At 39.2% G+C, this 16,148-nt stretch overlaps 1 protein-coding gene across 1 annotated transcript; it reads right to left on the bottom strand.

Moving 5' to 3' along the window:
• Positions 1–992: 992 nt before the first annotated feature.
• SDHA (succinate dehydrogenase complex flavoprotein subunit A) lies at positions 993–13,182 on the bottom strand (the record flags this gene model as incomplete). Its single annotated transcript, XM_010164718.2, has 14 exons — positions 993–1,256; positions 2,182–2,295; positions 2,819–2,949; positions 4,093–4,204; positions 4,579–4,697; positions 6,005–6,176; positions 6,989–7,184; positions 7,790–7,958; positions 9,219–9,343; positions 10,612–10,760; positions 11,793–11,957; positions 12,087–12,230; positions 12,633–12,794; positions 13,096–13,182. Coding segments are annotated over 14 exons (1,932 nt in total), but the record flags the coding sequence as incomplete, so codon positions are not given.
• Positions 13,183–16,148: the final 2,966 nt, after the last annotated feature.

Below are 16,148 nucleotides of genomic sequence, written 5' to 3'. Positions count from 1 at the left end.
TCCTTCCCCCGGGGCAGCGCGGCAGCCACCCGAACCGCGGATCCCGCGTTGTTGTAGTATCTGTAAAGATGTATGGACATACTTTCCTTCCCCGCTAGCAGCAGTCAGGGCTCGTGCTGGGAAAAGAGCCGAGTCGAGCTACAGTCCCCTCTTCCCTCCCTGCCCCCACAAGAGCACTGCTGCAACACGCAGACCCAATACAGGACTGAACTATGCTGTACCCCAGTTTTCCAACCACCACCAGCACCGTCCCAGCACTGCAGTTTTTCCAGCATTCTTTTTTTTCTCCCCAACAACAGCCAACATTCAACAGTCTGAACCACAAAAAAATAGCTCCATTCAATTACAATTTGCATAGTTACACTTCAGTCCTCACAGAACTGGGAGTTATTCAGAGTAACACTGCTAGAGACTGCTCCCCTGATGCCTTACCAGTTACAATCTGGCATTAAAGAACAATAAGTTAAAGTCCAGCAAGCTTTAATTATAGACAACGCTTCTGAAAAACTGCTCCTTGGTTCCTTTTGAGAGAAAAGACAATTTAGGGAAGACACACGCAGGACACACCACTTCTGAATGTCTTCAGAAGCTCCAGAGACAGTAGAGATTAGCTATTAAGAATATATTCTGTTCACGATATATTTTGGAGGAAGTAACTGGAGTAGAAGTATCTTGTTTCCTTCAATAAAGCAACTGTGTGACAATTCTTACAAGTTTAGCTTTAGAAAAAAAAAAAAAAGTTGTAAGTATTAGTGTATCATTTCTTTCATGTTACTTAAAATCAGCTGTTACAATGCTTGATTTTAAGTCCCCATATCATAAAATTCTTGTTTAACACTATTGCAATGCATTTCTTGTTCTGAAAATACAGAAATAACTATACAAATGCAATCACTGTAATTATATACATAACAGCATATTGAAACAAATACAAGACTTCCAATCACTTTATTTAGACCCATTTTGTGTTCTCCTGGGTGAAAGAACCTAAGTTGTCCTGCATTCCATTTTCATAATTGTACAAGAAGCCACAGCAGAATACAAGCTGGAGAAGAGTTTAGTGAGCATTCTTCATTAATTGATAGTAACAATATTATTTTGACTTGCTTACGCTCTGCTTATGTACACTAACCCCTCTGGGAGAGGACTGCAAGTTGAATGTTAAATTACTAGTATGAGCGAATAGCAGGCGGGACAGTTGAGCAGTCTTCTTCATTCAAAGTTCTGTCAATCACAGGTCTGTATTTCAAGGTAACCTAAAGGAAAAAAAGAAAAAAAAGAACAAAGAACTTGAAGATGAACAAACCTCTTGTATCTAAATAAGACAGCTTTGCTAACAAGAACAGCCGAGTAACACAGATAATAGGATTACTTCATTGATGTTAACCTAATTTCCTTTCATAGAAAAAGAAGTTAGTAACCTACAAGGAACATTTAAGTTCCACGAAGTTACCACTGACTGAGTTCATTAAAAGCAAAGCTTGACCAGAAATCGAATCAGAATCCTACTACTTTAAAAAGGCCTTTTGGACAAAAGTTAAGTTTTGGCCAAGATTGCTAGTTTCTATTTCTTTAAGCCAGAAAAGTCGTGGAGATTGAGACCACAGTGGATCAGTTAGGAGACTAAACTGTGCCACCATCTTTCTGGCCACAGCAGCTATCCAGGAAGTGAAGTGCTCGCACTTGTCCTCAAACTAGATTCACAGAAGCTGGAAAGGGGGAAAAGGAAATGAAGAGGATTCAGAGAATGGGATACAAAAAAACCCACAAGATTTTTATACAGATTTCAGTTCTATCTTTGAAATACTTACAAAAACTGTATGCTAAACACCAACAACAGGTTTTGCCACCATCAGAGGAAAAGAAAAAAAGCCTCTGAACTAGCCTGATACAAGGGGAAAAACAATTCCAGCTGAAATTGCAAAGCGACTTCCCAAGGAGCAGCAGGAGCTTTCCCCAGTTACACCTACTGTTCAACAACAGAGTAAATGAGCTTTCCCCAGTTACATCTACTGTTCAACAACAGAATAAATGTTCAATTTTTTTTCTCTAAATACATGAAACTGTATCAGGTACCTCAGAGTGACAATAATCTGCAGTATTATCATGATACCAAGAGCTGTCTCAGAGCAGCTGCCTGTTGACAGTGAGGAAGACCCTCAAGCATCGGGCTCAACATACCTTCCCAGATGGGATATCTACATATGAAAGGGTGTGTTTTCTCCAGTGATCTTCAAACGGCTTCTGCTGTTGGCCTTGGAGCGGCTTAGAATAGTCAAACTCATCTATTCGTACCTAAGGAGAAAATTAGGTTAGTTCAGACCAGAAAGTGCAAATCACTTTATGACCACATGATTAGTTGCATTCCAATTACAACTGTAATACAGTGTCTTTCCTAATAGCCAACAAGCTTTATCTTCACACTGCCCATGTCAAATTTTAAAGCCCTTGTTAAACCTCAGTATTTAAGGTAGTGTTCCTTGCATAGAACAGTTATTCTGCTTGAAATCCTGTTTATGCATTTATGACTTTATTATTATTATAGTCCTGGTTTAGACCTCTCTAATCATTGCAGTGCACACATGGACCTACTCTTCTGTCAAGACTGTTACCCAATTTTGCATGTATTGGTCATTTCATATAAAAAAAAAAATAAGAAGAGAGAGAGCAGATGGGATCCCAGTCAAGTACTACACTAATCTTAAGTCAAGACCCTGAAGGCTTTGCTTTGAAGAAATTACAACTTTTAAATAATCCATCCAAGGACACATAACAAGGAAATGCAATCCTACATCCTGGTCACAGAAAATGTTTATACCTTATAGTCTTCTCTGGCATGAGCACCCCGGGACTCTTTGCGAGCCTCAGCGCCATAAATGGTTTGTAGAGCACAGAGCATCAGGTTTTGCAGTTCAAGGGTCTCGACCAAGTCAGTGTTCCACACAATACCTAGTAAAATAATAAAATACTATGGAAGGTGTTCTACAAACAAGTTATTCCTCAATTTACTTCTGTCCTATTGCTGATTCTTAGAACTGAACTAGCCAATGCTCTTACTACTGCAGTCACAGTGCTCTGCAACACTGAATTACTCACTGTTCCCTGTGAGACTCAGTAACAATTCCTACACTCTAACAATTATAACAAATCTTGAAAAATTCAGTACTGCTACCAGGGGTCCCTGTTGCATGTGTACTACTGACACAAAATCACACCACAGATTCCTGCCTGCCTTATATCATACCCACAACTCAGTCCCCATACTTCATTTTGGAACATCTGTCTAAATGGTAGCTCTAAATAGATCCCTAGCAGATCCAGACAACAGGGCTTCCCCTCCCTTCCCACCCTCAGAGAAAGGAAAAAAGAAATCCTGCTAGTTATACAAGGTGGTTCTTCACTTAAGAATCTCCAAGGTGGACCCAAGTTCACTTACATGAACGTATCTTCATTTTGATCCCTGCATTCTAAGCTATCAATTAACGCTTTGCTTGATGCTTGGCAAGAGCTGTCCAAGAGAGTCAGTTCTACTTTCAGTGTTAGGATACACGTCCAACAGCAGTAATTGGAGAGAAATACACAACATGAGTGGACACAGGGTACATCATCAGTTGCACTTAATTAACCAGGCTCTGAGATAGCACTGCATACAGATACTACAATGTCTTGCAGTGTATCTGCTCAGATGAGGAATGAAAACTGAGTGTTGAGCCTCTGAAGAGTCTTGCCACCTTTTTGCAACTCCCTGGCCTTTTCAGAAGATACTTACAAAGGTCATCTTAGTATTTCAAGAACTTCACACGATGTTCTGAGAGAATGGCAGTTAGTACCTTATACAGTCAAATCTGATTTTGGACTCTGCTTCTTCAAGAGTATGTAACCAGGAAACTGGTTAGGGTCAGTAAGATCAAGTACTTTCCTGATTACCATGTTTAGCAAGTAGGGCTGTACAAAATATTTTGAAAGATTAAAAATGGTCAAAGTCTTAAGCCAAAGTTTCAAGAAACACATAAGAAGGTTTACAGAAGAAAAAAAATAATACTTTTCCCAGTGAGTACTGTGGCTAAGCTGTATTCTTTGCTATCAAATCACCTCTGTCAAATGTCTTCAGATGAGCCAGATCACTATAAATTTGGCTAAGTTTTTCACAGCCTTCTTGGAGCACAGAACCAGTACGAAATACAGCAGCATGGTTTTGCATCGTCTGCAAGATAGTAAAACAAAATCAGTTTCCTATGCTCCATATGCATAATGTCCCACATAACTTCATTAGTTCCAACAGAACTTGATGTAGAGCTGTTTTGACTTCAAACACATCTGCAGCCTGAAGAAAAAGAAAAAACATTCTTCTGTTCAGCCAAGAGGAAAGAAGCCCCACTCTGCTATACAGTGGGTAAACTGGAGTTACCACGAAGGGAAGAAGAAACTAACAAAACCGACATAGCCTTTACTGCGCACAATCTCGTGCTGCTTTTTACTTCTGCTAAGCAAATCCTGAAGCTTGCTTCTCAAAGCGACCAAACCCCCTGCTGCTTGCAGCTTCTCCCACCTTGTACTCAAGAGCTTCACCAGGCTTACCTTCTGCATGTTAAGTCGCACTTCTGAAGTCCTTATGGTTCCATTAGCAAATCTTAATTTGTCAAGATTAGCAACTGACTCTTCACCAGCATTTGGTTTAATGGAGGGAACTGGCTCTCCTAATAAGGAAATTTCAGTAAAGTTAGTAGGTGACTGGTTTTGGCTTCTCGCAGTTTCATAGACTAGCAACTACTAAAAGTCAGATTTTGTTCCTCTAAGGTACAAGTTAACTAAGTTTCCTGAACTCCCAGCAGTAGTATCCCTGCACTTAAAAACAGAACTGTCAGAACATATGAATCACATTCTTTCCTGGAACAGTTAGCAGGGAATGTATAGGTTTGGCTGAATTCTTCTGGTAATTCCTTAAAAACAGCACTTGATGCTAATTCTTCTGAACTACAGAATAAACTCATGGCTCCTTACCACCTTCTCCTATACTTTCCTTGTCTCCTAACCCCCAAACCTCTCACCTTCTCTTGGACCTGTTAAGGGACCAGTCAATAAGCTTGGCAGTTGCACGAGCTCTGCATCTTGCCTCCAATACTGGAACCCCTCTGTTATTGGGTAACGCATCAAGCACGGCATCTTACCCGCACACTTAATCTCTCGTGTAGCTTTGCATTCAGACTAATAAAAACCTTCCTGCAACTTCAGACTCAATGGAGCCACAGAAAGACTGATCCAAACAAACGTTTGCACAAAGCCAGAGCCAATAGGCACCGCTAGATCCAAGCTGATTCCATCAGAAACCATCCCTCTGTGCACTTTGTGCAGAGTCAGACTGAAAAACCAGTCTTATTACTTTGACAGAAATTACTTTGAGCAGCTCGAGTCCAGAAGTAGTCATCTGTTTTGTCATTGCTTAATGTCCAGTGTAACTGCCTCACAGTATTTTGTTTGTTGGTTGGGTTTTTCAGCTCAGTAACTGTTGCAGAACCAGATTACTTAAAAATAACACTCATCAGTGATAATCCACATACTAAAAATAGTATCATTTCATCCCCTGTATCCATCGCTTTCCACTTGCACATGCAGTCCACCTCATACATCAACAAAGTGGCAGCAAAAATATGAAAGTGCCAAGTGTAAGACAGACTAGATTTTGATGTAGAAGATGCAGTGCAAGATGTAGGGAAGTCAGTCAACATTCTGTTTTGCTACTTTGTGAAAAATCTCAACTATTTTTGCCAACAGCTTTGACCCAATTCTAGTTTTAAGAAGATCAACTCACAAAGCAAACATTAATGACAAGCATTTGCATTGCAAAGAACATGTCTATAAAAAGCATAAACACCGATTTCTGCCTTTTATCATAAATAAGAGTCTATATCTAGCATTCTAAACTTGAATTGGGTAGAATTCTGTTGGACAGAAATTAAATCATAAAGGCAAACATCTCTAAAAAAAGCAAGACAAACAGACTTACCAGGCTTGCATGTCTCTGCAATAGTAAGGGCACAAGCACGACCAAAGACCACCAAATCCAGAAGTGAGTTTGCTCCAAGTCGATTTGCACCATGGACAGACGCAGAGGCTGCTTCCCCACAAGCATACAAACCAGGTACCACTTTATCCTCACCATTCACATGTGTGATCACCTATCATTTCAAACAGTCAATTAATACTCATTTCTTGAGCAGTTTATAACAGTGTAAACCTCCTTATTTGCAAAGGCCATATGCATGCAAGGATGAAACACAGCAATCTAAAGTTCTCTCCAACTCTAAAACCATATATGCCTTAGTTCTAAAGGGTAAGTAGCAGCACTATGTAAATACAGATGGCACTAAAACCTAAGATTTCTTTAGTTATGGCTATGAAACAGAGCCAATCTACTTCATCACAATTCTGCAGCAAGCCAGAAAAGCACAGGAAGCAAGTCAGATCTGCACACATTTCTAAGGCAAAATTTTACATTAAAAAATTAACAATTACAATACACTGAAACAGAAAAATTCAGCTGGCACCATCACACCAACTTCTAACTAGTATGAGTTGAAGGAATCTGCTATAGTGTAGAGATTACATGAGGTACAGAGAATTAATATACAGTAACTTGAGTTACAAATTATAATAGGGCCCTCGTCTCACCCCCATTCAACTATATATTACCCTCAATTTCATCAACAGAGAATTGTCAGACATGCCAATAACTTCATTTCAGATGTTTCTTGGAACTCCCATCTCCAGATGGACTAGAATATGGCTCTCGAATTATTCACTAAACCAAACCAGATTGTGTTTTAAGTACTCTGACATCATTATTATAAAAATATTTTTATGCTAATGTTATTCAGCATCCTTAGTTTTATGAAAAACTTTTATAAAATGCTTTTATATTTGGAAAATAATTTCCTATTATCACACGGGGGAAAAAAAAAAAAAATCCTAGAAGTGTTCTGTTACTTGCCTGTCCTTTGTAGTTAGTAGGAATACCTCCCATATTGTAATGCACAGTAGGCAGAACAGGAATAGGCTCTTTAGTGACATCAACTCCAGCAAATATCATAGCTGTTTCTGAAATTCCTGGGAGACGGGTTGCTAGCTGCTGTGGTGGCAAGTGGTGCAACTGCAAGTATACGTGGTCTTTTTCAGGACCACAACCCCTACAAAAAAAAAAAAAAAAAAAAGAAAGCATTGGAATACATAAATCTGTTTACTTTTGAGAAGGCCAGTAATATCCCAAACCCAATTTGTTTCATTTTTGAAAAATTTTAATTTTTAATTTTTTTCAAAGGTTATCTGATAAAAATGAGTATCTAGCATATTTGAGAAGACTGTTGAACCTGTCAGAATTTAAGTGTATTTTCACCTTACAGCTTTCTTTTCACAGTAATTTGCAGTATCTAAGACTTTAAACCACTGTATCACTGCATTAATATTTGAAAATTGAAGATAATTAATCAAGAGAAAAGAGCATCAAATTATTTCTATTGTTTACAATTAGAGCATATACATTAAACTTGTTTGAGCAGCTGTCTCTAGATGCACCGAATTCAAACAGGAGATTCCTAACATCTTGTGTTCCCTTTTAGCATCATTAGGAATTAACAAGCAAAATTTCTGCCCTACCTGCAGTGTTCAGCTAACAAATTATTAAAGCTCACTCCCATGAATTATCAGGTGTTTATCAAATGAACTATTGTACTGTATGCAGTCTAGTATGATTAAGTATTAATTCTGCAGCTTCGTTAAGAGTATTAAAACTAACCTTCCTTCACGGATTTCTATGGTCATAGAACGAGATACTACATCCCTGGAAGCCAGATCCTTAGCAACAGGTGCGTATCTCTCCATAAATCTTTCACCTTGACTGTTAATTAGAATACCTCCCTCTCCACGACATCCTTCTGTTATAAGGCAGCCAGCTCCATAAATACCTGTCAAGAAATAAAATAACCATCAAATGAGATATTCTCTTGGCAGTTTCATAATCAGAACAACCACGACTGAATAAACAAGGTCTTCAAATAATGCAAAGAAGTCACAGGGGTAGATTTTATGTGACCCTAATCATACCACTGGTAACTGTACCCCAAGACTGCTCATAAACAACTACTGTTATTCCCTTCAACATTCTTCCTGGAAGGTCAGCAAGTTGATTTGGAATCCCCAGGGTATCTAAAACATTAGGACTAGAAGAGATCTGCACCCATCAATATGTAAGGAGACTTTTACAAAGATTTTGTAGACCTTCAGCAAACACTTTGTTCAAGATTTTTAAGTAAACCAGAAGTTGATTATCTCAAGGCCAGTTTGCTCATCTTCATTCCCCCTTCTCCTGTGCTAAAGGCAGTACAGGATGGCTTCAAATTGTGTGGAATGTGAAAGCTTACTCAGTAAATCTTATTTTCCTTTAGATAAGGAAGGCCCACCTGTTACCCTTCAGCACTGGTCATCATAGAAAACAAAAATGCTAACCAACTGATACACTTGATAATTACCTTAGAAACTATGGAATTATCAGACAAGCAATGAAGCTCCTTTGACTAGAAAAACCTTAGCAGAGTCAAATGAACACTAGATCTCTTTATAACAGCTATATAACACTGTAAAATTAAAAGAACAATTAAAAACGTCACTTATCACAAGTTAAAACTGAGTATTTATTTAGCTATAACAAAAGAATCTTACTATTTAGCTTGTGACCACTGTTGTCTAGTTTAGATACTGATCCTGTGCTATAAAACCACAGTCCTAAATACGTACCTTTGCTACAACTACCCCAATCCCACACTAGATTCTAGTATATAATTTCCTAACATTTGCATCTGCCCTGTGGCTCCTGAATATAATAGCAAACCCTTTAATATTTTAAAGGCAAGAGGAAACATGAGTTTAAGAGGTGAAATGGTTTCAACTTGGAGTTCATAAAACCTGTTAGTACTGTAAAGACAGCACCTCAAAGTATTTAACACTAGTCTTTAAATCAGACCAGCTGAGACCGTTCTCGTATCTCAAATCTTACTCTCCGATTTACATTCCACAGCAGTTGCAGACAAGTCTGAACACCAGTCACAAGCAACGAATGAAGTGCAGCAGAAAAGCGCAAACTGACTTGAGCACACTTTAAAACATAAAAAAAAAATCTGTTCAACTCATTAAAAATAATGTTGCAATTATTATTTCATATTCTGTACCTGTAGGGTGAAACTGTACAAATTCTAAGTCCTGGCAAGGAAGACCAGCTCGTGTGACCATAGCAGTGCCATCACCCGTACTAGTATGAGCCGATGTACAACTGAAGTAAGTGCGGCCGTACCCGCTACGGAACACAAAAGGTAACAGAATTAGCAGTCAAAAAAAATAAATCACCAGAACATACCACTCAACTATGCTCTTTGCACAATAGTGGAATGAGAGCAGAGGGTTAGTGAGCACAATGTGTAAGTTCTGACATCTCCTGTACTAAGTTCAAACAAAAGAAAACAAAATTGGTATTGTCTTGTTATGCTCAACCATATTTGAAAAGTGGCAGGTGATGTAAGGTCCAAGAAAAAGAGTAACAGTCCCAAAGCAGGATAGTTAGTTTAGTATCAGAAGCCTTTTTGCCAGAAGAGTCACCTCAAAGTTCTCTCAATCCAACAACATTAGACTAAACTTGAACTATTACTAGCAGTTTTATCAAAAATAGCATATAACAGTGGTTTTTAAATCCTCATAATGGCCCTCATTTTATATTCTTATATATTATGGCCCTCTTTTATATTCTCAGTTGCCCAAAATTAGGTATTAAAAGTGAATTCTTATGCCTAAAACAAACATGTTAGCTTCCAGTGTTATTGAGCACTGCAAATACGCCCAATTTCAGGACAAATCTCAGAAGAAATAGCAATCTTGCACGTACCTCAAGTACAAAAACAGCCTCAGCTTTAATAAAGACAAATTATATAGGCAACCAAACTCAATATTTTGCTGTGCAAGATATTTATAAACATATCCATCACACTAAAACAGGTAAGAGACTTTTGCTGCTTATTGCTAATGTGTATAGCATTCTAATAAAGGGATACAAACTTTTGCAACTAAGTAATGTTAACTTACACTGAAACGATAATTTTATCCTACAACAATTAGACTTAATTATTTTAGTATCTTAATGTCATAGATTGTCCCAAATTTTGAAAAAAGTTGTTTCCTACAGGAAACTCAGAACTCTACAGAAATATATGCATGTTGGTAGCATTGCAACAATGTCTGCTTTAAACAGCACTTTTTAAAAATCTCAGACTACCTGGATCACACGTACTGCTCTTACACACTTCATCTTTATGTTCTAGAATTCAAAGTTAGAGCTCATTAAATTTGTACTTGAGTCACAAAATTCACAGGTGCCTTCTTTCTGAGGGAAAGACTGAATGCAGTTATATCACTTTTGATCAAAGGAGGGAAAAAAAGATGAACATATAAATTACGCTTTTCAAGCCAATCTGTCATCTGTACACTGTGGACTCAAACACATGTACAAACACACAGACTTCCAACCAGAAGCACTCTGAAATTTCTGTCCTTCAATCACAAACTTTGCATTACCCAGTGGCAATGACAGTGTTCTTTGCTCTGAAACGATGTATCGTGCCATCTTCTATGCAAAGGGCAATAACACCACGACATTCTCCATTTTCCATAAGTAGGTCCAAGGCAAAATATTCAACGAAGTAGCTTGTATCATATCTTAGAGACTGGAGGAAAATAAAAAAGTAACTTTAAGAAAAATCCAGAAATTGAATTCAACTCCCTTCAAAACTGTCAATGGATATGGGCTGTATCAGAATAAAAAAACACCCCCACCAACTCTCCGGGAAGCCAGTTTCCTCACAAATCTTTATGAAAATTTGCTAATTAATCTATTCCAGTTTAAAGAGATGCAAGTAGGTACCAAACTACTTAATTCTGAGAAGTCATAGCTAGTCAGCAAGAGTTATTTCCCTCTACATTTGGCAACACTTTAGTCAGCTGTGGTGCTTGGTACACGTACAAGCACGTTTCACTGAACCTCTCGCAGAGAAGCGGAATACATCTCCAGGAGGCCTGTACACCAGCAGAAGCAGCAGGCATCAAGTCAAACTTTCTTTCATGCCCTCAAGGATCAGACCAGCATTTGGCAGCACTGAGCATTTATACTGCAGCAGCACATGTAGTGTGAACCTGAAGAACAACAATTAGCTGGCTGCTAAGTAAATAAGAAACATTAGCTACTAGCTACTTAATTTCAGGTTTCGAGTAGCTGACTACCATTTTAAAATAACCACATCTTTCTTTACACTTCTTGTTTCCCTCTGCTCCCAGTTTGAAGATCAGTGAAGGAAAATGCTGCCTTGTACCTCTTTTTTCAGGGTTCGCCAATGCAGCTGTTTCAGATTTTTTGAAAAAAGTTTTTTGGGGAAGGTTTATATAAATTCTCTTTGGATCTAGTTAACAGACACAAAAGTATTAACAGTGAAGAACTACTCCAGACCACAAAGCTAGCAGTGTACATTAATTAGCATCCATTGTCTTCATGAGAGCATTATAATCATGATCTCTCAATTCATTCTATTTCTGTATACTCCTGACAAAAAATAAGCATCACCTAGGCTACATCCTTCCACACTGCTTCAGGAAGGAAGGAAATCCAGAATTGTTATCAGTCATTCTCCTGAATTCCTAACTGATATGTGAACATACTTTGCAAATACAAAAACCCAAACCAAGTTTACTTCACAGCTGCTTACCCTGCCATAGAGAGTATGTAACAGTGAGTGTCCTGTCCTGTCTGCAACACAACAGCATCTGTGAGCCTGTCCTCCTTTTCCAAACTGAAGACTCTGTCCACCAAATGCACGCTGATAGATTTTTCCTTCTTCAGTTCTACTGAAAGGCATCCCATAATTTTCCAGCTGTTGAACCCAAATACAAGCATCAGAAATTCTTGCGCATAACAATCCAACAAGTTATTTTTCTGTAAGTTCTCTTTGGAAGCTGTGTTATAAATCCTTAGAGCTGACATCAATTCCAGTGAGCCTCACCTCTATCACCGCAGCTGGGGCTTGCTCGGTCATGTAGTGTATGGCATCCTGGTCACCCAGCCAGTCAGACCCTTTCACTGTGTCATAGAAATGCCACCTCCAGTTATCGTCCTCCATGTTTCCCAGAGCAGCATTGATCCCTCCCTGAAAATGAAAATCCATTTTCCTGGAATTATATTACTAGAGTACAGCTGTAGCAGGTTTGCCTCTTTTCTGTTAAAAATCACATACCATTTATGCCTCTGTGTACAAGAAATACAGTATATTTAATGGGGCTGTGAGAACCCTGTGCAATTTATCAGTTTCACAACAGCTTTTATCTTGGTCTGTTTTGTGTAACACAATGAATTGCAAATTTACATCGAATGCAGTGAAAAAGCACTGACTAGAATCTAAACATACATTGCCCTCCAAGATAGCTTCAACTAAATAATGCAACAGTTATAAAAGGAAACGTGGCCTTGAAGTGTGATGTTTGTGTGCATATCCAAATCAGCTTCCTGACACCAGGCATTTTTTACACATTTGTTCTACCTCATTTCTCACCTGTGCAGCAACAGTATGAGATCTGGTAGGAAACAGCTTTGTAACACATGCTGTATTAAATCCAGCCTCTGACAAGCCAAATGCAGCCCGCAGACCTGCTCCTCCGGCACCCACAACAACTGCATCGAATTCATGGTCCACTACTGGATACTGTGTAGAAATCTGGAAAAACAAATCAGTTTGTTATGATCACAAATATATCAAGCTAGGTCAAACTTGAGTTTCATGGTGACACAAGCAGTGTAGGTTTAATGTTCTCACTAGACTCCTGCAGCAAATACTACATCTGTTAGGTACTCTCTTGGGTGGAAGCTATCATTAAAAGAAGCCACGCGTTTCAGCAACTCAATCTCACAATGTACCTTGACACGCTCCACTAAAAGCCAAGTACCCGCTTGTTTCATGTCTCTCAAGCATTATGTGCATTATCTCTTACTTAAGATATGAAGAAGTACAAACATACCGAATCAGAAACCTTTGTAGAAGCATTTTTCTTTCCATAGACCGTGAAGTGCAAGTTGCGCGCGAGAGGCTGGCACGCCGCTGGCCACTACGGAAAGAAGTCAAGACAACTATTATAGAACAGACGTTTCTACAAGGGTAGAAAGACTTTCAGCATTCTCTACTACCCTGTGTTTGCCACAAACTTACTTACCACGGACACCACATATACAAGAATATTTTATCAACGTATTTTAGAGCTACATGCAATGAAGTTCTGGCCTTCCTACATTCATACCAAGGGGAAAAGGAAAAAAAAATAAAAGATAAAGTTTTGACTGGGTGAGAAAACAGCCTGCAAGTAACAGGGTGTCACAGACTGCCTGTTATTTACTTCACTAACACTAACCAGTCTCAGACCTATCTGAGGCTGCACTGATTAAATTTGTTTGAAATTTATGCTGCAATATTCCTGCATTTTCTTCATAAGCAAACAAAGATGAAGACAGCTTTATGGGAACAACAGGAATTAAGGGAAAATACCTCTTTCAAAATACCTCTTTACTTTTTGTCAAGCAATCCTCAGAATTTGAATTACTTCAGGTGGTCAAGAGTAACAAAGAAAAAAAAATTAGGTCATAGGTAAAGTTGTTCCAGCTCTCATTGCTTCAAAAGTCACAAGATATTTCTCTTGTTCTCATTATCTATTAATTAGTGACCAATTTAGAACCATTTATTAATACCTAAATGAAGCACAAGTGCACAGTTTTCCCCTTCCATAATGTGATTCCCTCTCCTCTGGCACATTCAAAATCCAGAACAAAAAAACCCAGCACCCAAACCTACCCAGTATCCAGTCTTTACTTTGATATGTTGGAACAATCAGAATTTTAGTCTCCACCATATAAATCTCCAGTGTCTTGGAACCTGGTATTCCTTCTTTACACCACTCAGAAAAATAGACCTAACTCAGCATGTATGATTGATGAGAACAGCAACACAAAGTGATCTGGGCAGTGACATCAGCACTTCCCTGTGTGAAATATATCCTAAAATTTGCCTTTTCCAGCAACTGTTATATTTGTTGTTCAATCACCCTATAATATGCTAACAAGCAGGTCTTCCCTCCCTATCACTTCCCAATGTCCATCTCTTCCCCCATCCCTGAAGTGAACTACAGTACACTTCCCTCAACCTAGTTTTATCATCTCTTATACTAGATTCCTCAAATTATCTTACTGCATAAAAATGAATCTAATGAGTCATTGTATTTGCTAACACATTTTTGTTTTTTATAGCTATCTTTAAATAAAATCAGTCTTAACTGCTATTCATATGGAGTTCCACTAGTACCCTCCTCTGGGCAATTACTCTCCCCCTTCCACCCTGCTGTGTTATCACATTTTGGGGCAACTCTGTGCCCATCTTAATTTCTGTATTGATCATCTTCATTAATACTTCACCTAGAGAATCAGATCAAGTAGTTCACCAACAGCCACATGAAACCTAAGTATCAGATGTAATTTATATGCAAAACAGCTTTCCCAACAACCACAGATAACACTTGAATGGGGTGTCCTCTCTGTAACAAAGCTGCTTTCACAGCTGAGGCAGACTCTAATCGACACAGCAGGCTGTACTGTACCCTTCAAATGTAGCAGCCGTGCATTCTCCAGCATGTACTAGCACAACTTGTTTCCAAAATGTTGTTCCAGTAACAGCACAGCACAGCTCTTTTTACTGCAATAAATTATTTATCTATAGGTGAGTAACAACATATTTGGTTATTGTATAAAGCAATTCGAAGAAAATCTTAACTATATGCAAAGACAGCACACAACAAACAGGTTTGTACATATGTCGTATAGCTTAAAGGAAGTGCAAATGACTGAGGGGAAAACACACCACCAAAAAAACCCCAAGAGCTATAAACTGTGGTTATGCCCTAAAGCCTCAAAAGAATTTGACCCATTTTTTTACTCCCCTCAGAGTAAACAGCCTGCTGCAATCTCCAGTCAGAATTCTGCCACAGTGCCCTGCAACTAATTTCCTTTTAAAAAACTTTGTTCTTTTCTGAACTGGCTATAAACAATTACCAAATATATTTTGCATCAGAGGACTCTGGAATTATATTACACACAACCCCCCCCCCCCCCCAAAAAAAAAAAAAAAAAAAACAAAAACCAAAAAACCAACCCCCAAAACACATAACCAAAGCAGATTGTTTTTCTTTTCACATCTAAACTTCTGCAAAACACTTTTCAGAACTGCTATTTCCATCCACATACACTTTTTTGTTAAAGTTATACACCAGAATTTCTGCTGCCACTATATTTTGTTCAGAATGAGTCTGAACAAAAGCCCACGAAGCAGAAAAAGATGTTACACTAAACTTGAAGGAAACACTGATCATGCTAATCCTGAATTGTTATGCTACCAGCAATATCATAGCCCTTATGAGATTAAAGGTCTAGTTCACCGCCACCTAAACCATAATGACACTCTTCGAGCCTTTCTCCCTCTCCCTCCCAAAGCAGTTGTCTTTTCTGCACTTGCTTCATAAGACAGGGACAGCTACAGCTGCATTTACAGGGTCCTTTGCCCGCCCATTTATCTTTTCTAATCCCAAACTCATGATGGACACACGCAGTGAGAACAGTGGAAAGAAAATGAAAATTCCCACTTCACCACAGAGAAAACCAAGCCTTCGATAAGGCCCCCTTACAGCTCAGCTAAAACAAAAACTGTCCAACCTTTTGAAAGCACATCCTAGGCACAGCCGCTAGCCAGGTTTAAGCAGCGTGCAGACAGACACTAGCTTCCCACGCAGGTCCAGGAGCCAGCAGCAGGCTCGCTACCCAGCAGCCCGGACTGGAAGGCACCGCATCTGCCAGACCTCCAGGGCCTCTTGCCCGCACACCCCCAACCCGCTGCCTTCCTCCGTCCCTCAGGCTGCTACGGCGCTCGCCTCCCGAGGCAGGAGGAGCGGCATGGCCGTGCCCATGTCAGTCACCTCCCGGTAACCTGCCCCGGCAGCCGAGCAGCAAGGACGGCTCCGCTCTGAAAAAAGAGCCG

Source organism: Antrostomus carolinensis, unplaced genomic scaffold (genome assembly GCF_000700745.2).
Source record: "Antrostomus carolinensis isolate BGI_N321 unplaced genomic scaffold, ASM70074v2 scaffold41123, whole genome shotgun sequence".
Taxonomy (NCBI): Eukaryota; Metazoa; Chordata; class Aves; order Caprimulgiformes; family Caprimulgidae; genus Antrostomus; species Antrostomus carolinensis.
Note: the sequence above shows the minus strand (reverse complement) of the source record. Positions and strands in the feature narration are given on the sequence as shown.